General features: G+C 41.8%; 1 protein-coding gene and 1 long non-coding RNA gene across 3 annotated transcripts in view; one reads left to right on the forward strand and one right to left on the reverse strand.

The window, feature by feature from the left end:
- Positions 1-11,458, reverse strand: part of Sumo1 (small ubiquitin like modifier 1) — a 29,274-nt gene extending 17,816 nt beyond the window's left edge. Inside the window, exon 1 of one of the 2 annotated variants that reach the window (XM_003474628.5) lies at positions 11,292-11,458. In XM_003474628.5, coding sequence (XP_003474676.1) covers positions 11,292-11,303 — 12 coding nt within the window. In that variant the 5' untranslated portion in view covers positions 11,304-11,458. The remainder of the gene's footprint in view (positions 1-11,291) is intronic. The other variant, XM_063237259.1, reaches the window with a different exon arrangement.
- A 6-nt stretch (positions 11,459-11,464) lies between these two features.
- LOC134473293 (uncharacterized) lies at positions 11,465-16,217 on the forward strand. The gene is made up of 2 exons (XR_010043491.1): positions 11,465-12,071; positions 15,353-16,217. It is a non-coding gene; the product is annotated as an uncharacterized LOC134473293 (long non-coding RNA).
- Positions 16,218-20,959: the final 4,742 nt, after the last annotated feature.

The following is a 20,959-nucleotide window of genomic DNA, read 5'->3' on the forward strand; positions in this document are numbered from 1 at the left end:
GATCAAAGACTAGATATAACACCTGGAACCAGTAGGGGAAAACTCTATAGGCTAGCTTGGGCTATAGTGAGACCCTATCTCAAAAGCCAAACATGATTATATCAAATTAAAATCCAGAAGTTGCTACACAGCAAGGGAAAACAATCAAAAGAATAAAAAGCCTACAGGATTGGAGAAAATCTTTGCCAGCTACTCTTCCAATAGGGGATTTATAGCTAGAGTATATAAAGAACTCAAAAAATTTAATACCAAAAAATGAAATAGCACAATCATTAAGTAGGCAAATTAAATGAACAGCTCTTTCTCAAAAGTAGTACAAACAGGCAATAAGAAAAAGGATTCAACATCGTTAACTATCAGCCATATACAAACCAAAACTGCACTGAGAGTCCATCAAGAATACAAAAACCAAAAAAGAACTGGGATGGGGAAAAAGAGGAAAAAAAGGAAGGGGAAACACACACACACACACAAGTACATAGCTAGGGTAATTGCACTACTGATCCTATTAGTCCGGAGAAAGAAACTGTGATTGCTTACATTCTTTGATCTGTTTTGCATGCCTGTATCTCACAATCTGAGCAACTATTCTGAAGGTAACAATATGCAGTATAGTGACTATTGTTAATTTTCTATCCGCTTGTTTTGAAACCCCATAGTTTTTATTGTTTTACTTTCTTTAAATCTCTTTAAAATTAAATATATATATATATATATAAACTAGTAAGTGCTGGTGAAAATTCAGGGGTGGGGTGGGGTGGGGTAGGGAGAACTCTTTCACCTCAACAGTAGAAATAAATATAAATTAGATCAACTACCATGGAATCAGTAGAGAGATTAAAAACTGCAAATGGCCCAGGGATGGTGGCATGTACCTATAATCCTCGAATTCTGAAGACTGAGGCAGGAGGATCAAAAGTTCAAGCCCAGCCTTGGTGCCTGTCTATCCACAGTAGAATGGGTAAACAAGATGTGGTGTATACACCATGGACTATAATTCAGCTGTAAAGGAGAATGAAACCATGTCCTCTGCAGGAAAGCGATGTTCTAGAGATCACCGTGTTAAGGGAAATGAGCCAGACTCCCAAGAGCCAGGTGTCACTGTTCTCTCTAACACTTGGACTCTAAGAAATGTACATGAGAAAGGAACAGAAACTATTAGAGTACAGGAGTAAGGGAGGAGTGGAGGAGGGGAAATAGTAAGTAGTAAAAAATATACTACACCATACAACCCAGTACTTTGTAAAATTACTTGGCATTTATTAATAAAAACATATTTTTTTAAAAGTTTCCATGTTATTTTAGTTACTCATTTATGAATAACCATTACTTCCCTTCAGCATATAGAATCTGCATCTAAGAATACAAAGTGGGTTTATTTTCCTCGCCAGCCAAGCAAAGTTAAGTCACTCTCCCAAACACTGGTTCACCAGAAATCAAGACAGGAATTTAAAAAAAAAAAAAAAAAAGAAAGAAAGAAAGGAATCTTTGTCATTACCATATCATCCCCAGGTATGTATACAAGCATGAGGTCCTGAGTTTGATTCCCAGTACACACACACACACACACACCAGGGTATGGGATCTGCTAGGACCTTATTATACATCAAAAGTGCCTGAAGGACTTTTAGAAACAACTGCCAAGCCCCACCCCTTTTCTACTTGCTAGATCTGGAGCAGGCCACGAATTTGTAACAAGATGCCAGCTGCTGCCATGAATTCTTAGCTAGACACTCCCAGGTGAAGATCATCCTCTCACATCCTACGGCCTGTATACTAGCTACAGAAGTGCACCAAGATACATAAATTAACCATGCAGCACAAGCAAAGGCTATTCAGAAAATAAAATAGCATAGGAAAGTATTGGCCTAATATAGTCAAGACAAATCAGTATTTTATTTTAGACTATTTATGATTACACGTTCAGAAGACAAAGCTGGCTGGAAACAAAAATATTAGACGAATTAATCTGAAATTTGGGGGCACAGAATAAGTAGGAAAATTTGCATGCCCTTAATCCCAGCACTCAGGAGAGGTTGAGGCAGGAGATGCCTGAGAGCTTTAAACCAGCCTGGGCTTCACAGTGAGTTCAAGGCCAGCCTAAATCATATCTTTGCCTCAGAGAGGGAGGGAGGACCCACAAAGGTAAGAAAAAGGTGATCCAAGAAGACAAGAGGATTACAAAATAAGTTTAAACTTCAAGTTTTTATAAATAAAAAGGGAAAGATGAATTGAAGAGAGAGGAGGCAAATGGGGGAAGAAGCAACACAGATCATGACAGGTACAAGTAACCTATCATGAATGTTACTATGTATACCTAAAATGTACCAATAATTTTTTAAAACACACACACAAAGATATACTAAAAAAGCGAATGAAGAAGATAAATTAGTTGATGCAACTTCACCACAGAACCTCTCTAGAATAAGGCCACTGTTTTTAATAACAAAGCACCCTGGGGAGCCAGGTGTGGTTCCACCTGTAATCCCAGCACTCTAGAGGATTGTAGTGAGTTGAGACCAGCCTGGGTTACAATGTGAACTCAAGGCCTGGCAGACCAGCAAGCATAGAGACCCTGACTCAAAAAAAAAACAGCACACTAGGGTGCTCAGGAGGCTCAGGAACTGTTGGGAGTTGGAGGCCAGCCTGGGTCCTAAGACCCTGTCAGGAGAAGAAAAAAAAACATCACCATTTTCAGCAGCATAAGCGCCTGCCTTGCAAGCACTTCGTCCTGAGTTCAATCCCCAGTACCAATTAAAAAACAAAAGTAACTTTCTCCTCCATCTGCCATACCTCAGTCTGATCACCAAATTATCCACTAATTTAAATATACCCCTTATTATTTTTACTAATTTTAAATAGTTAATTCATATCAGTAAAAAGATAACCACTTTACCAGTCAAAAAAACACCAATTCCTGTGTATCTCATGCCAGTAACTTAAAATCACCAAATTCTATAGAAACTTAGCATAGCAAAGCTGGGCATCAGAGTGCAGGCTCAGGCAGAAAGATTGCTGCCAAGTTTGAGGCCAGCCTAGGCTACACAGTTCAAGGCCAGCAGATAGACAAATGGACGGACTGGCAGACAGACAGACAGACAACTGCAACAAACCTAAAACCGCTCTTTACCTGATATAACAGCCTGGAGCAGTGACCCTGAAGCTTTTTGAGCTTTTGATGATAAGATCAGCCGCTGAGGTGCCAGGGCCATAGTTTACCACCAGTGGTCTAGAGTCTAAGGAAACCCTTATACAACGAAGCTGACCTCGTTAGTATGAAACTTTGCCTGGCTTCATTCTGCAGTGCTTTCAACATCTGCTGACCAGTGAACATTCTGGCAGCCTGCAAAACTAACCTCCTTCAAATACAGTCTCACCACCACCTTTCCTGTAAGCTATATATGTTGTTAACACTGCTTCATCCTTCAAGCATCTAGAAGGCAAAGACAGTTCATTCCCTTCAGTGAAGGGCAATAAATCCCAAGCAGGGAGCCTGTTCTCTTCTCCTGAGCAGCTCTGTAAAGTCAACAAAATCGCAGGGCGCCTTCTCCAGAGCAACAGGAGGAGGGCACAGTGCACAGCCACGCCCACATTGCTCAGGGAGACCAGCTGCTCAGCTGTTGGGAGGAATAGGAGCGCTTCCCCCATGGACCTTGGTCCTGCTGCTCCAGGACTCTGCCCTAAGCCCTTTCCCCAGGCCAAGGCTAAGACCAAAAGCCCAGAACCAAACCGCACAGGACTGTGCTTAGTACTTAATTAAAGCATTACACTCAATTCTCATTTTTTTTCTTCACTATTCACTTTACAAACAGCAATTCTACTAAGTTGGACTATGTGCCATTCTGTTACTGGTGTATTTGCTGATCCCTGATTATGTCCATCTTCAGTCCCCTAGCACCTGCTTCCTTTCCCTGGAATGAATGTGTGTGTGTGTGTGTGTGTGTGTGTGTGTGTGTATGCATACACATATACACATATATATTTATATACTTTTTATTTGTATAAAAATAAATACATACAAACACTGGGATTACAAGCATGCACCATGATGTCCAGCTCTCTAGATCTCATCTTCAGCTCTGTAAAAACCAGACACACTGGTGACTCCTTCCTTGAACAGCTGCATTTCCTTAAATTATGGTGTCTGCTGAATTGCTGGTCTTAAATCCTTTGCTTTCTCTGCCTCAGGAGTAACCCATGCCTCATGCTCTCTCTCCAACACCACTCACTCCCAATCATTGCTTCTGCCTTGATAGCTTCACAGAGTTCTCCACTCATTTACCCACATCCCTGAATCTCTATTTGGATATCCCTGAGAACCTCAAGGTGAAAGTGTCCAAAACAATGCATTCCCAAATTCATCTGTTAGCTTTAACTCCTCTTTCTGAAAACCAAATTCAAAACAACCTATAGGACTGGCTCAGTGGTAGAACATACGATTATTAACATATGGCAAGGCCGTGGGCTCAATTCCCAGCACTAAAAAAACAAAGCAAAGAACTACAACTCCTCTTAAATTCCAATTACAATAAATACCATACACTCAGCTGCCCACAATGGCCACTAAAAATCACCTTTGGCTTTTTTCCTCTCTAAAATTTCATACTTCAGGCCAGGAATATAGCTCAGTAAACTAATACCTGCCTGGCAAGTGCAAGGTCCTGAGTTCAATTCCAGTTAACAAAAAAAACTGAAATAAAATTTTATACTTCATTCATTCATCTTTCTGATTTGGGGATTGTGGCAGTCTCACTACGTAGTGAGGTAATCCCGTGTCAGCCATCCAAGTGCTGGGTTCCAATCCAGTTTCTGATCATTTTTAACAACCAATCTCATTCTCTCCACTCCACAGTCCTTAGTTCAGGTCCACAGTGAGCATTAACAAGAACAGATACTCTCCAGTCTTGTTCTCTTTAATTCTCAAAAACCAAGAAAGCTATCTTCCTAAAAGTAATCTGGTCTGATCAAAATCTTCGGCGTTAGTTCAAGCTTTTCCACTGATGCACACCGGTCCTTGCTCACAATTTAACTTTATCCTCCTGGCTCTCTTCACAAGTATGCTATTCTGCAGTCATAATAAACTATTTACAGTCTCCAGAACATGGCACCCTCGGCCAAATCTCAAGTATCTCTGCACATGCTGACTTCCTCTGCTTGCACGGCACATTTCCATTTCACACCCCTTTCAAGACCACCCAGACATCACTTTCAACAGAAAGATTCCTCTGAAATGTTTAGGTACAGCTACTTTAGTCAGTCAGAACCATCTGTTATGAACCATCAGGCTTGAGTACATCATTAGCATGTCTTACTTGCCCTTGTATTTCTGGTCAAAGACAAAGGCTGGTATTTTGAAGATATTCAATATGCCTGTTAAATAAATTAATGTTTTCTGTGACAAGTTAGTATCCTTTGTCTTCTCTACAAGTTTGCAGTGGGAGAGACCAAGCTTTTTCACCTTTATAGTCTATAGAGAACCAGGCAAACACTAACCAATTATTAAATGTCCAAGAATTAATAAGCTGACAGCACTATTTTCTACCATAAAATCTTACTCCTATTTCTTACTTCTGTACACAGTAGTCAGTGTAAGCAGCAGAGGTCTTTGCAGCTTCTGGATTCACTGCTGGGAGTAAGAAATAACTCACTTCAGTTTCATAAGAACATGTAACTACTTGTAGTTAAAGTTTCCAAAAGAAAGCTGCCCGGTTCTAGGACAGAATGATCTGGTCCTCCTCCGAGCCACTAAGGTAACAGACACTTGTGCTGCTGTACCTGTGTGACCACCTTGGGCTTACTAAAGCAGTCACCCAGCTCTTCAGCACGATCTTTCTTCTCTGACAAACTAGCCTGGAAAATGAGAAGACCCTGACAAAAAAAAAAAAAAAAAAAAAAAAAGGTTTGTTTCCAGGGATCTCTTTGTAGGCCTTTCCTTCTCTCTGTAAAAAAAAAAAAAAAAAAGCAGCAACCAACACAAAATGGTATGGCACAGTTGTCACAAAACAGTGCAAGTATTCAGCTCTTGATCTGGGACAGTAACTCATCATAGAATTCCAGAGGAGCACTAGATTTGCCAGAAAGTGTACACAGCCCCAAAGTAGAAGAAACTGGTGCTGCAAAGAAAAGCAAGTGAGGGTTGAGGATTTAGCTCAGCGGCATAAGCGCCTGCCTTGCAAGCAGGCAGTCGTGAGTTCGATCCCTGGTACCGATAAAAAGGAAAAAGACAAAAAAAAAAAAAAAAAAAAAAGAAAAGCAAGTGCACACAGAAGATCAAGGGGAGAACCAAAGCCAAATGTGGTTGCACACACATATAACCCCAGGAATCAGGAGACTGAGGCAAGACAGTCCCAAGTTGGAGGCCAGCCTAGGCTAAATAGTTCAAGGCCAGCCTGCACTACAAAGTGAGACTCTATTGAGAGAGAGAGAGAGAGAGAGAGAGAGAGAGAGAGAGAGAGAGAACTGAAAACCTCCAAGAATTTAGGTCTCAGTAAACCAGAGATGACCTCCTTAGCAAAGTGCACAGTTTAACATACTGGGTCTACCACACAAATAGGATACATAAGTATGAATTTTAAAACACAGTTCTTCATATTCTCTTGCAACCCCAAGCTAAGTAACTTATTAAAGGAATTTAATAAGTATACTACCAATTCTGATTTCCAAGATAGAACAGCTTGGAAATAGATGGCTGGGTCTAGAAAGAGAACTGGTCTAAAAAAGGACTATCTCAAAAACACAAAACTAATAAGTTTCCTATTTTAAAAAAATCATTAGCCAGGCACAATGGTGCACACCTGCACTTGGGAGGCTGAAACAGGAGGACCTCAATTCCGAGTCCCAAGGGGGCAACTTGGCAAAATGAAAAATAAAAAGGGTTGGGGATGTAATTCAGTGGTAGAATGCCCCTAGGTTTGAAGTTCAGTACCAGAAGAATATATAAATAAGTAACTCACAATTGCAGGAAACTGATATGCTGCTATGCTAAAGATGTCAAGAAAAATTATTTACAACCACCTCAATGCCACAGGAAAAGTAAATAATTCATCTTGGACATAAGAGTTACCAGGTGTACTATTAAGAAAAGCGAAGATCTAGAAAGTATGTAAAAATATCATAAAAGAAAAACTTCCACAGCAATAAACCTTTTCTCAGTAACAAAACATAACTGAGGACAGAAAGAAGAGAAAGATCCTTGCCAGTTCACATTTTTTAGGCAAACTTCTAATTCTAGACCTAAAATGGTGCCAAGATCGCAGCCACTTAATATTAATTCAATGACTATGTCTGACTAACCACTCCTTTGAAAACAAAACCCTTTTAAACAGCTATTTCCAGTCGACAGGCTGGACACTACAGGGAAAAGAAAAATAAGATGACCCATCTCTCAAAAATCAGTCAGGCAACCCACTTGGGACCCTTCCTGTCTCAGGAGCCATTCCTCCTCTTCATTCGTTTTACCCAGTACAAGAAAAAAAAGTCTAATGAAGAAAGATATTTATAATGTAAATAGCTATAATACCAAGTATGTTACCCACAATAGCAACATCCTAACTGCTATGAGGAGCTAAAATGTATCATGATATACTTGAAAAATGTTGTATTATTTTGAAATGTGAACTACTCAACTAACCTTAATGAGTTCTCTAACCACAAAGATACAGTCACATTGCTTTCAAAGTAGGACTCACAAACAAATATATCCACAATTGAACCCCGCCTGGTATTCTCACCTAGTGACATCCCCAGCACTTATTTTTTTGAGACTTGGTCTTATTTTATTTTTTAATACTTTCTTTTAAGTGTTTTATTATAATCTGCTTGTAAAATCCACTAGTAGCACCTCACTATAAATCACTATTCTCCTAGGACATAGGAGACCTAAGGTGCACATCACTGCATGCTCAAGGAATAGTAACAGTTTAACATACTGGGTCTACCACACAAATAGGATACATAAGTATGAATTTTAACACACAGTTCTTCATATTCTCTTGCAACCCCAAGCTAAGTAACTAAAATCAGTAAACATCAACCACAGGAAGCTATATAGAAAAATGCAGGGACCAACAGTGACAGAAGAAACATTAAGGAGCAGATTAAAAGAAAACTGCAAATTCTGATTACTCCTACTATTAAAAAAAAGTCTAAATGTCTTCTACTGGAGTCCTGGCTGGACTCAGGGATTTGACTGACCCACAGAATAAAACAGAGATGCCCAAGGCTAGATCCTATCAATCCTGTCACTTCTAGGATGGATGGTGAACCCTGAGGTGTCATAATCCTGAACACCCTGGGGTCTCCAGCCAGAGATCACTCAGCCTGGGAAGATGAAGAACCAGTCTTCCTCACCGCCCCAACCCCAGCTGCTCAAGAGCCATTCATCTAAGTAAACTCAGCTCTGGTCCTCTCACCACTGTGGAACTGAGTCTAGCCACAGAGCCCTGCCCAAACTGCAGTTGTGAGCAAAGCAAAAGACTGCTGGTCCTGGCCATGAAATTTTGATGTTAGTGTGCAACGGATAACTAGAATTACATAATGCTTCCAAATCCCTGACAAAAACCAATCTCTCCAGAATGCAGGTGGGTTAAAGGAACCTCATCATCACAGATGCAGGTAAGAGTGAAGCAAATCAGTCATTCATGTCCTACAGTTAACAGACCTAAATCTAAAAGTTGTGATCCAAATAGACTTTGATAATGTGGTATTTAAAAGGAACAGTATGAACTAAAAAAGAGGAAAAATGAAAACATTTGTGCAGATGACCCTTACCTGTTTGGTATCAAGGGCTTTGTTTTGTATAAAGTGAACTAGGCTGATTGAGCAGCACCATTATTAATACTTACTGGGGTCCAGAACAAATTTAAGGTTGAGTGCTTAAGATTTAAGAGATAAGAAGCCGAATCCTTACCTTTGAGAAGCTCACAAGTGAGAGCAAGAATCCCAAATGACTGTAATATCAGCAACATGAGGCTTAATCACTATTCCCAGAAGATAAACCTAAGAGTTTATCTCAGAGTTTATCCTAAAGGAGATCAAAGGGCTAAATAATGAGCTTTAACTTTTCTGGGAGGACCATGTACCTCAACAAAAACTATGCTTCCCACTAAATAGCCCACAAAAATAACCCTGCAAACTCTCACAAAACATTCCACACAAGCTCTCTAGATCTCATCTAGGTCTTTAACCCTCAGGCTCCACGGGCTTTAGGATAAGAACCTGTTTTAGATAATAACGGTGCACAAACCCACTAGATAATGCTGAGACTGTTAAAACTGTACAGTGTTTCTTTCACTCAAACTCCAAAAATAAGTCAATGGTGAATTAGCATTTAAAATTCCTGTGAACCTAAGGTTCACTCATTTTAAAGCGAAATTAGTATGCAACAGACAATATACTACCCAGCACTCGGGAGGCTGAGGCAGAAGTATCTTGCGAGTTTGAGAAAAGCCTAAGCTACAAAGTGAGCTCAAGGCCAGCCTGAACTGCAGAGACCCTATCTCAAAAAAAAAAAAAAAAAAAAAACAGACAATACACTTCTGAGACTAGCCTCTGAAAATACATCACTCTGGGCTGGGGATTTAGCTCAGCGGCATAAGCACCTGCCTTGCAAGCAGGTGGTAGTGAGTTCCATCTCTGGTACCGATTAAAAAAGAAAGAAAGAAAGAAAATACATCACTCCAAGTTTATCTTCTGGGACCAACCTAATATTAACATATTATGAATAGCTCTGACCTCTGAGACTCCCTTGACACAAAAATAATCCTACAGCTTATTTCCTAATTCTAGAGATTGCTCTTTCACCAAGCTTTCATAAATACATGTCAACATGCGGTAGCTACTTTTGAACATCAAAATAAAACGCTAATACAACTAAGCATTTACAGCTTTTCTTTCCTCTCTGGTAACCAAAGAAAATAACTGTCTAGGGAAGACACTTATGATACCATTCCCATACTAACTCGGTGCTTAACCTAGATTACTGGTAAGTAAATTCACCCAAAACTAATTTAGATTACGATAAATTTTTAAAATGAGTGTACATTCTGTACAATAGAAATCCACAAAAGTACCTCACTTGCTCTCCCGAAGTGGTACAAAACTGGGTTAAAAGCCAGGGGAATAAGTGTGTTAAATTTAAAAGCTCAAGTACATCCTAGAGTTGAATGAAAAACAACTTCCTGAGTAACAATTACTGAACAAGTAAAAGGTCCAAAACTATTGTAAAAATTTAAAAATCGTATGAGCAAACAAAAGACCGGACAAAAATTTTTAATTAAAAACTACCCTAGGGGCTGGAGGTTTAGCTCAGTGGCATAAGCGCCTGCCTTACAAGAGGCAGTCGTGAGTTCGATCCCTGGTACCGATAAAAAGGAAAAAGACCAAAAAAAAAAAAAAACTACCCATAAATGTAGTGAACTACAACAAAATGCGGAAAACTTAAGCGAAAAATCCATCGGTCCTGACCGACACAAGTCCCAAGCAAGTTAAATTTGACGCCGAGATGAGGAAGCATCCGCAGACGTTCCGCAACTGCTCTACTTGCAACTGCTTTTCCTATCTTTTTCCTCAAAAGCACAGTCCCGGGCGTCTCCGGCTTGCAACACTGCTTTGTTAATCCAACAGTTTCGTTCTACTTTCTTTCTCGCTTATTCCGGGTGCTCTCCTACAACTGGAGAGTTGATGAACCAATCCTGAGTAAGGAACCACAAACTAGAGAAAGGGGGCGACAGCACCGCGCTTACCGGGCCGGCGGGCGGCCGGGCCCAGGCTGCTCCCCGAGGCCAGCAGCGCGCAGCCGGCGTCGCCTCCCTCTACCCCCACCTTGCGAAGACCTGCAAAGCGGGGTCCAGGCGCGCTGGAGGGCCACGGGGCTTCCGGGCCGCGGCTCTGTCCCGTTACATAACCAGGCCCAGGGCTCTGTTTCTGCGCTCAGTCCTCCACGGAGAGGCGAAAGGTTTCCCCGGGTCCTTTGAGGAGGCGCAAGCGAGGCGACCCGGGAGAAAAAAGGGGACCGCATGAGGGCGGCCGCCACGAACGGGACGCTGGGCCAGGATGACGGAGCGACGGCTGGCCTGGGGAGGGGGCAGGCACGCGGCTCACGGCGTGAAGGCCGGGGTCCCCTCGAGTTGCTCCTGCCGCGCCGACTTCACCGCCCGGCCCTTCCTAGCCCGCCGCCGCCCCCTTCCCAGGCCGCGCGCCCCTCCCGTGGCCTCCTTCCTGGCCCTGGCCGAGGGCAGGAGGGCAGCGGACCGCAATCCTCGCCGCACACGCCGACAGCTACAAACCAGTACCTGGTCAGACATGGTGGCGGTGGCTTCCCCGGGTCTCCGCGCAGCAGCGGCCTCGGGGCGGCAGAACCTCGCGCGTTCCGGCGTTTACAACCCTGCCTCCCGGCCCCACAGCACAACACCGCGGCCGCAGCAACTTCCGCTACGCTTCGCGTCACTTCCGCTGCGCGCAGGGCGGGGCGACGTGTGAGGTGGGCGGGGAAGGGAGCGGCGGCGGTCTGCGCGTGCGCAGCCGAGGCCCGCACCAAGGCTGTGCTGCCCCATTGTGGGCTGTTTCCTGTCGGCTGTCTGGCTTCTTGCTTTGCACGCCTCGCTTGTTTGAGTCAGCCACGGTGCTTCTTTGTTTCCTCCCGCCTGGTTTAGCCCTTTCGGCCTGCGTCGGACCGCTCGCCTTTCTTCCGCTGGAACCAGCGTTTCGGTTAACCGCCCGCTCCCTGCTGTCTGCGATGTGGACTGGAGCACTACAGAAAACGCGCCCCCCAGACGCGACGGCCAAGACCACCGGCTGAAGGATGCTGCCCAGGGTTGAGAGTCGGAGGGGGAAGGTGTTAGCCAACTCTGGAATGGTGGATTTGGATTAAAAGATGTTCCAAGAGCCTTTTAGACCCACTGGCCCTACTGGCGCAAGCATGGGCAAGAAGGATCTGGACAAATGCAGTCGTTCAGAATGCAGAAATAAGTCGATAAACGCTTACATTTACATTAACCAGAATACCAGGAATATTCCGTCTTGAAAGCAGTGTTGAGCCGGGAATATAGCCCAGTGGCACAAGCGCTTGAGTGGTAAGGGCAAAGTCCTGAATTTGATTAATGATACAAAAACCAAAAAAAAAAAGTTTTATCAATAATTAGTACCACAGTTCTATCAAGTATTGAGAAAACTGGATGTCTACATGCAAAAGTGAAGTTGGGTTTCTACCTCCATGATACACAAAATTAACCTAAAATAGATCAAAAGCATATTGTAAGTTATGAAACTCAAGAGAAATCACAACATATCTTCATGACGTGAATGAGATGATAGCTTCTTAGGTATTAAACCAAAAGGACAAGCAGCCTGTGAAAAATTAAAAAAGTGGCCTGGCCTGGTGGCACTCCAGGCTGAGGCAGGAGGGTCGATTCAAGGTCAACCTGGGCTCCATAGTGGGTTCAAGGCTAATGAGTTCAGGGTCATAGGGAGACCCTGTCTCAAAAAAGAAAAAATTGAAAAATGGGCATCAAAACTTTAAGCTTGGGGCTGGGTATTTAGCTCAGCGGCATAAGTGCCTGCCTTGTAAGCACGCAGTCATGAATTCGATCCCCGGTACCGAAAAAAAAAAAACTTTAAGCTTGTCTCTAGTGTTCAAAAGATAACTCTAATGTATAAAGGAAAATATTTCCAAGTAATATTTGATGAGGAACTACTTAGAATGTAAAGGAATACTATAATTTTACAAAAAAAATTTAAAAATGGATAATAGATTTGAATAAACATTTTTCCAGTGGGTATATACAATTGGACATTAAATCCAACTTCAGTAGTCTACAGAGAAAGGCAAAGTTAAAATGACAAGAATATAGTAGTGTAACCCACTAAGATGGCTCTTAGAGAAAAGATAGTAATTGTTGATGAGGATACAGGGAAATTGGAACCCTTATACTGGTAGTGGCAATATAAATAATGGTTTAGGAAACAGGCTAGCAGTTCCTCAAGCTAAAATAGTCATATGACTCAGCAACTCTAGTCCCAGCTAAATAACCAAGAGAATTGAAAATGTATCTGTGCCAACACATGCATGCACATGTTCATGGTGGCATTATTCATAGTAACAAAAGAGAGGAAACAGTACAATTGTTCATGATAAATTAATGAACTATGATATATCCATACAATAAAGCATTAAGCTGTAAAAAGAATGAAAGCTGTGTGGTGATGCATGTCTGTAATCACAGCTCTCAGAACTGAGGAAAGCAGAGGTAGAAGGATCGCTGTGAGTTCAAACTGCACTACATAGTGAGACCTTGTCTCAAAAAAAAAAAAAAAATAGAATGAAGTGTTCGTGCATCATACAGTAAAGGTGAACTTTGAAATCATCATGCCAAGTAGAAAAAGGCAACTGCAAAGTATGATTTTACAATATGACAATAATTAAGACATAAAGATAGCTAGCAGGTGTCTGTACCACCTCTTCCAGGGCTGAGAATTAGGGAAACTATAGGTAGTGACTGCGAATAGATAACGGGTTTCTTTCAGGATGACAAAAGTGCTTCAATGTTGAGTGTGCTGATAGTCCCACAGCTCTGTGAGTATACTAATAAAGTTTAGGCCAGGCATAGTGGTACCCCAGCACTCAGGAGGCCAAGGCAGGAGGGTTCCTGTGAGTTCAAGGCCAGCCTGGGCTACAGAGTTCAAGAGTTCAAAACCAGCCTGCACTGCATAGTGAAATCCTACCTCAAAAGGGGGAAAAAAAACCTAAAGTTTGTCCATTTTAAAGAAGTGAATTTCGCAGATATGTGATATATGCCTGTAATCCTAGTACTTCGGAGGCTGAGGTAGAAGGATTGATGTGAGTTTGAGGCTAGCCTGGGCTGCATAGTGAGTTCAAGGCCAACCTAAATACATAGCAAGATCCTGTCTCAAAAAAAATAAACATCAGGGCCAGGGATGTAGCTCAGTGGCCCAGCGCCTGCCTTGCAAGCACTAGGTTGTGAGTCTAATTCCTGGCACCAAGAGAAATAATAATAAATAAACAGCAAACCAGAAACACAATGATCCTAAGAAGAGCTGATCACGATAAGTGAAGTGTAGGGTATTTTTAACAATACCTACAGGACACCCAACATTTAAGCTGGACGCTCAATTAAGTCTTCCAAGAGAAAATGACATCTAAATTGAAATTCAAAGGGTAAGGTGAAGTGAGCTAGAGCAGCAGTTCTTAAACATTTTGGCCCCAGGACTCCTTTAAAAATCACCAAAGACTCAAATTTCATTTATGTGTATCTATCACAATGGCAAATGTAAAGTTGTAAAATATTAATTCTTTGAAAAACAGTAAGTTGGGGGCTGGGAATTTAGCTCAGTGGCTTAAGTGCCTGCCTTGCAAGCAGGTGGTCGTGAGTTGGATCCCCAGTACCGATTTAAAAAAAAAAAAAAAACCAGTAAGTCTTGGGGCTGGAGGTTTAGCTCAGTGGCATAAGCGCCTGCCTTGGAAGCAGACAGTCGTGAGTTTGATCCCCGGTACCGATAAAGAGGAAAAAGAAAAACAGTAAGTACTTTTTTGTTGTTTGTTTGGTACCAGGGATTAAACTCATAACCTTGCGCCTGCAAGGTAGGCACTTATGCTGCTGACCTAAATCTTTAGCCCAGTAATTGTAAATAACATTTTTATGAGATGTGACCCCCAAAAACAGAATGCTTTTCTTTTCTTTTACTACTGGAGTTCAAACTCATGACTTTGTGCTTGCCAGGCTGGCATTTATGCCACTGAGCTAAATCCCCAGCCCTTGTTTTTCATTTTTTGCAAGGGTCTTTAGTCTCTTTCTTGCCTGCTTCAACAGGAGACTGCAGAGTGGTTATATTTGCTGCTTCATCCAGTTGTTACCATGTTGGTTACAATTGATCGAAAAATATAAACCCAGTCTTCTACAGATAAGAATTTGGAGTGATAATAGTCTTTTCAGGTAAATGTGCCTTTTTTTTTTTTTTTTTTTGGATAGTTCATCCAAACTCAACATGTGATAGTTTTTTACTTTTGTAATGTTTGATGACTTTAGTTTCTATTATTTGTTTGTTTTTTGAGACAGAGTCTTGCTCTGTAGCCCTGGCTGGCTTTAAACTCAAAGCAGTCCTCCTGCCTCAGCCTCCTAAATGCTGAGATTACAGGTGTATTCATCAGCTTGTGAATTTGTATTGTTTGTTTTTTGGAGGTTTTTTTTTTTTCTGTTTGAGATAGGAATCTATTACCCAGAATGGTCTTGAATTCATCTGCTGTACTGATCCTCCTGCCTCAGTCTCACTAGCAGCTGAGACTACAGGTATGCACAATCATGACTGGCTCACTTCTATCTTTCCTTTTTTTTCCTAGGGCTGGGGACCAACAGAGCCTTATACAGGAGGCTGAGGCATTAAGATTGTGGCAAGTTTGAGAGGCCAATTTGGGCTATATAGGGAGTTCGAGGCCAGCCTGAACTGTATACCAAGACCCTGTCTCAGAAAAAAAAAAAAAACAGAAAAGCAGGCCTCATATATTAGTCAAGTGCTCTACCAATAACCAATCTCCAGCCCTCATCTCCTAAGTGAAATGTAGAATCTGTATAAACCATGCAGGGCCCAGGAAGAGAGAAGCCAGTTTGCCCTCCCCGTGAGATGACTGGCCAGAGGACTGAGAATTGAGAACTTCCACACTCCTGCCCCGTAAGCACCTGGCTCCTTGAGAGGACAGACTGAGTTAATAGCAATCAAGGTACAAAAAATAACTGACTGCTTGTATTGTTTGATTGACTTTGCAGGCCTGGGGCCAGTAGTCTTGAGCATCTACTAGTAGGATAATAGTATGCAATATAGAAAATATAGAGAATTTCCTTCTGTCTTGTTTTTGAAATCCAATATTGATTTCACTGTTTTGTTTCAATTTATTCAGTGTTCTGCTTGATTATTTTTATTCTGTTTGATTTTACTGTGTCTCATGGAATGGACAAGTATTGTGAAGATAATAAGATATACTATGATAGGACCTGGGATTTAGCTCAGTGGCATAAGCACCTACCTGGCAAGTGTGAAGTCATGAGTTTGATCCCTAGTACCAAAAAGAAAGATATACTATGGTAACCACTGTTGATTTCCTATTATGCTGTTTTGAAGTTCTATACCATGTTCACTGCCTTGTTTTGATTGGCTTTACTCTGTTTTGTTAAGTTTTATTCGCTTTAAAATAAAGGAAATAAATGAAATGTAGAATCTGATATCACATCACTATGGTTTGAATGTATCCCCCAAAAGTTCATGTGTTAGAAAACTGAATCCCTCAAGGCCACTTTGTTGTGATTGATCTGTCCCCCTTCCACCCATGCATTCTGAGTGTCCGTGCAAAAAACGTGGCTCTCGATTGTAGGATGCTCAGGTCTGTATGACCCAACAACACTGCCCCATGGCTGGCTCGTGCAGACTCCTGGCATCAACCAGAAATCCTGGGTTCTCATCTGAAACTGTCGTGGCATGGCACGTGGCCTGTTTCCCTAGGAAGATGGTGAGACCATCTCCTTGCCTGCAGCAAGGAGAATAAGTGAACAAAGTATTGAATGGTCATGAGGGCACACAGTTACAAGCACTGCCACCAAATATTTTGTACTCTCAGCTTTCCAAACACAAGTAAGATGACTCTTCCCTGCTTCTCTGTCCTAGCACTGTCCATTGTGTTGTAACCAATAGAATTTACGAAAGAGCCTGTAACAAAATGTGGAATCATCAGCACCAAGAAGCCCTCTGCAACTGTATTCCTGCCATGTCTGGAAATGGTGACTATCATTTCCCTATACCTGAGTTGCTATAATGAGCCAGCCCCTTCCTGGGACACATCCTAGACATACAGTGTCAACAAGAATTGAAAAACAATTATTGTAACACACTGAACATCTGTTACACAGTCATAAAATCACAAGAATCGATTTTCTTCTTGATGCTGATTATGATCTACTTAATTTACAAAAAAAGTTCCCCCCTGACTCTGTAAGAGAAAGATTTGTTTTAATAAATAAGCCAAACTTAACCACACTAAAATACTTTTTTTTTTTTTCTGGTACCGAGGATCAAACTCATGACCTTGCGCTTGCCAGGCAGGCACCTTGCCACTGAGCTACATCCCTGGCTCCTCTAAAATATTTTTGTTCTGTTTTGGTTTTTTGAGACAGTCTCACTATGTAGTCCAGTCCAGCCTTGAATTTACTGTGTAGCCAAGCTGGTCTCAAACTTGAGATCCTCCTTCTTCAGCCTTTGAAGAGCTAGGATCACAGGGGTATGCCACCATGGTTAGCTGAACTGTATGCTTTAAAATGACTATACACAAAATGAATTCAAATTCAATAGCAATTAAGCAGAGTAAGGTAAAAGGCTGAGGCAGAAACATCACTGTGAGTTCAAGTCCAGCTTGAGCTACATAGTGAGTTCAAATCTAGCCTGAATTACACAGCAAGATCCTGTCTCAAAAAAAAAAAAAACTATAAGTAGATTCTAGTAACAGCATTTTAACCCCAATAGGCAAATATAAGAGCTTTTTAATGTTAATTAGGAAAATAAAAATCATCTTTTGGTTTGGATTTATTTTTTATTTTTGGTACCAGGGATTGAACTCACAACCTCATACTTGCCAGGCAGGCGCTATGCCACTGAGCTATATCCTTGGCCCCTGGTCTGAATTTTTAATTTACTTTTTGTCTCAATAATTTTTCCTTTGAATGTATCTTATTCATAGCGTGTTTAATATGAATTTCGGGTATGTTCTCCATATTGGTCACTGGCCCCACAGGTGACAGTGCGCCTGTAAGGCTATAATGGAACTGAAAACTTTCTATCCCTAGTAACATGATAGCTCTCTGTTTTACTGAACTTTCAAGTATTTTAACAACATATCTGAGAAATCAAGATATAAAGAGAGTTGCACACTCCTGTAATCTCAGTCTCCTGGAGGCTGATGTAGTAGGATCACAGGGGTATGCCACCATGGTTAGCTGAACTGTATGCTGAACTGTTTGAACCTAGCCTGAGCAATTTAGTGCGACCCAGGTCAAAATAAGGAGTCAGGGATGTAGTTCAGACTCCTTGGTTCAATTCACGGAAACACTAAAAAACCACAGAATGAAACGAAAGAAAAAAAGTTTTATTTGGGCTGACTGCTTTGGAGCTGTCAGCCCATGTCCACCTGGTCATTTGGAGGCTGTGGCGCGGCAGTATATTACAGTAGAGAGCAGATGGTGGGGGAGGCTGCATGAGGAAGAGGAAGGAAGCGAGGAGGCCAGTGACCCTCTGTCCCCTTCAAGGTATGCTCCTGTGACCTAAATTCCACCATTGACTGGTATCTCTATGGGCCTTTGAGGGTCTTTTGCTCAAATCCTACCTTATGCTGTAGAAGCAGTCAGCACTTTTATATTTGTCTTAGTTACTTTTCTGTTGCTGAGACAAAATACCTGACACCCAAAGTTTAAAGAGATTTCAGTCCATAATTGAATGACTCCAAGGCAGGGTGGCACACGCAGTGGGGCACTGCAGAGGAGAAGAGTTCATGGTGGGCACAAGGAAACAATGCAACAAGGGATGACCACAACTCCTCCAGCTCCTTGTGTCTTAGCCAAGCTCCTCAATCCTAGTGCCCTTGAGCCTGGCATGGCACTAGGAATCAATCCCACATCACACATGGTAGATCAGCCCCATCTGGAAAAGCCCCACCTATGACTGCATGGGGCTTTGGGAGGACATCTAGACACAGCTGTAACAGTATTCCATTCCCTTTTATTTCTACTTAAAAGCCCATGAATTCTGTCCTGATCTCACCTCTTTCTCATAACATCTTGCCAAACACTGTTAAAGATAATCATACTACAACCAGATATGGTGGTGCATACCCGTAATCCCAGCACTCAGGATGCTGAGGCAGAAGGATCACTGTGAGTTTGAGACCAGTCTGGATTACAAAGTGAATTCAAGGCCAGCCTGGGCTACATAGTGAGACCCTGCCTCAAAAAGAAAAAAAAAAAAAAGTCACATTACATTTCTACTTCTTTTCCTTTGCTCCGGGACTACCACCTCTATAGGCACATGGTCTGTTGCTGAGTAACCTTGGGCAGCAACTTTGCCAAATGTTCTGCCTCTGCATCTCATTGTCCAACTTCTCAGCCAGTGACAGGACACTCACTGCAGCCTCCACCCGCCGACTATGTCCATGGCAGGGTGTGTGGTTTGTCTATTTTACTTCAAGTTGTGAAAAGCTAGAAAAAACTATTTCCTCATCGAACCTATGTTCTAGAGAATTTCTCTGACTTAATGTTTTGCTGTAGAAAGGGAATGCTTGTCTAAAAATGTAGCAGGATTCATTTGCTCAGACACCCATAGTAATGATTTTTGTGAAAGAAAGTTTCACACTCACAGTTCCCTAGGTACAAGAGGAATGGTGGTCCATGATGGGCACTAATATTAGGACAATAACCCAGGGACTACAAAGCTTGAGCAAAATCCTTTAGTGCAGTTTCCACCACAAGGAACAAGCAAGAAGCAAAAGCACACTGAACACGTTAAGGATTGGACAGTATGAATAATTAACTCCGAGGCCCCTGAACTCTCAGTGTGGACCCTACCTGTGTAATTCTCGGACACAGAATGGATCAGGTCAGAGGGTGATGTCCCTGACTGTAGGACTGGTAGCTTTGCATATTGAACACATGCTCTCAAGTGAATCCTTTACCATCTCTGAAAATTTGCTGGGCTGGGGATGTAGTTAAGCGGTCAAGTACTTGGCTACTATGAGCAAGGTCCTAGGTTCAGTCCCCAGCACCACACATACAAAAAGAATTTGCTAATTCTGGGAAATACAATCTTTCCCTGGTTTCTTAAGGTCCCAACATGTCAAAACAACATTATCAAAACATTTTAAATGAGTTTTGGAGATGTAGCTCAGCAGCATAAGCGCCTGCCTGGCAAGCGTGAGGTCGTGAGTTCAATCTCCAGAACAAACAAACAAAAAAACTTTTTAAAATGATTGATACATTGCTTCTCTCGGATTAGAAAAACATTCCATTCCCTACTTAGTCCCCTTTACTCAGATTACCCCTTTCTCTTTAGCAGGACTCAAATCATGTGTCCTTTGGTATCTTTTTTCATCACCAAATATACATTGTCCATATTCAAACTGACTCACTTATTTCCTTCTCTCTCTTTTTAAATTTTTAAAAACTTTGATGGGGGTAAGACAGGGATTCGTGTATAGCTCAGGCTCTCCTCGAACTTCCAGTGATCCTCCTACCTCAGCCTCTCAAGTGTTGGGAGGACACTCATATACCACCTGCCAGTTCTCCTAAATTATTTTAAAGCAAATTTGAGACTTAAAACATCTCACTTCTACATACTTCAAAATGCACTGCTAAAAAATGAAATTTCTAGGGCTGGGGATTTAGCTCAGTGGCATAAGCGCCTGCCTTGCAAACAGGCAGTCGTGAGTTCGATCCCTGGTACCGATTAAAAAAAGGAAAAAGACAAAAAAAAAAAATGAAGTTTCTTAAACTACCATGTTATTTTTAGCAACTAGAAATATAATCATTAAAAAAGAAATAGAATTATTTCTTTTAAAAGAGATGAAGCCAGATGAGGTGGTACATGCTTGTAAGCCCTGCTACTCAGGGCTGAGGGAAAAAACCAATCAATTTATTGACAGTTATAGTGTTCAGCCAGGTGTGGTGGTGCATGCCTGTTATCCCAATACTAGGGAGGCAGGAGGATTGCTAAGAATTTGAGGTCAGACTGGGTTACATAGTCATTTCAAGGCCAGCTTGAACTACATAGTGAGACTATGTCAGACAGAGAGAGAGAGAGAGAGAAATAAAGTATTTGTCTATGATTAGTAGGATAATGGATCTCCAAAAATTACCATGTCCTGAGCACCAGACCCCAAGAATATGTCACCTTGAGTGGCAAAAGGACTTCAAAAATA

Source organism: Cavia porcellus, unplaced genomic scaffold (assembly GCF_034190915.1).
Source record: "Cavia porcellus strain 051 isolate PalLab524CR breed Dunkin Hartley unplaced genomic scaffold, mCavPor4.1 scaffold_26, whole genome shotgun sequence".
Classification (NCBI taxonomy): domain Eukaryota; kingdom Metazoa; phylum Chordata; class Mammalia; order Rodentia; family Caviidae; genus Cavia; species Cavia porcellus.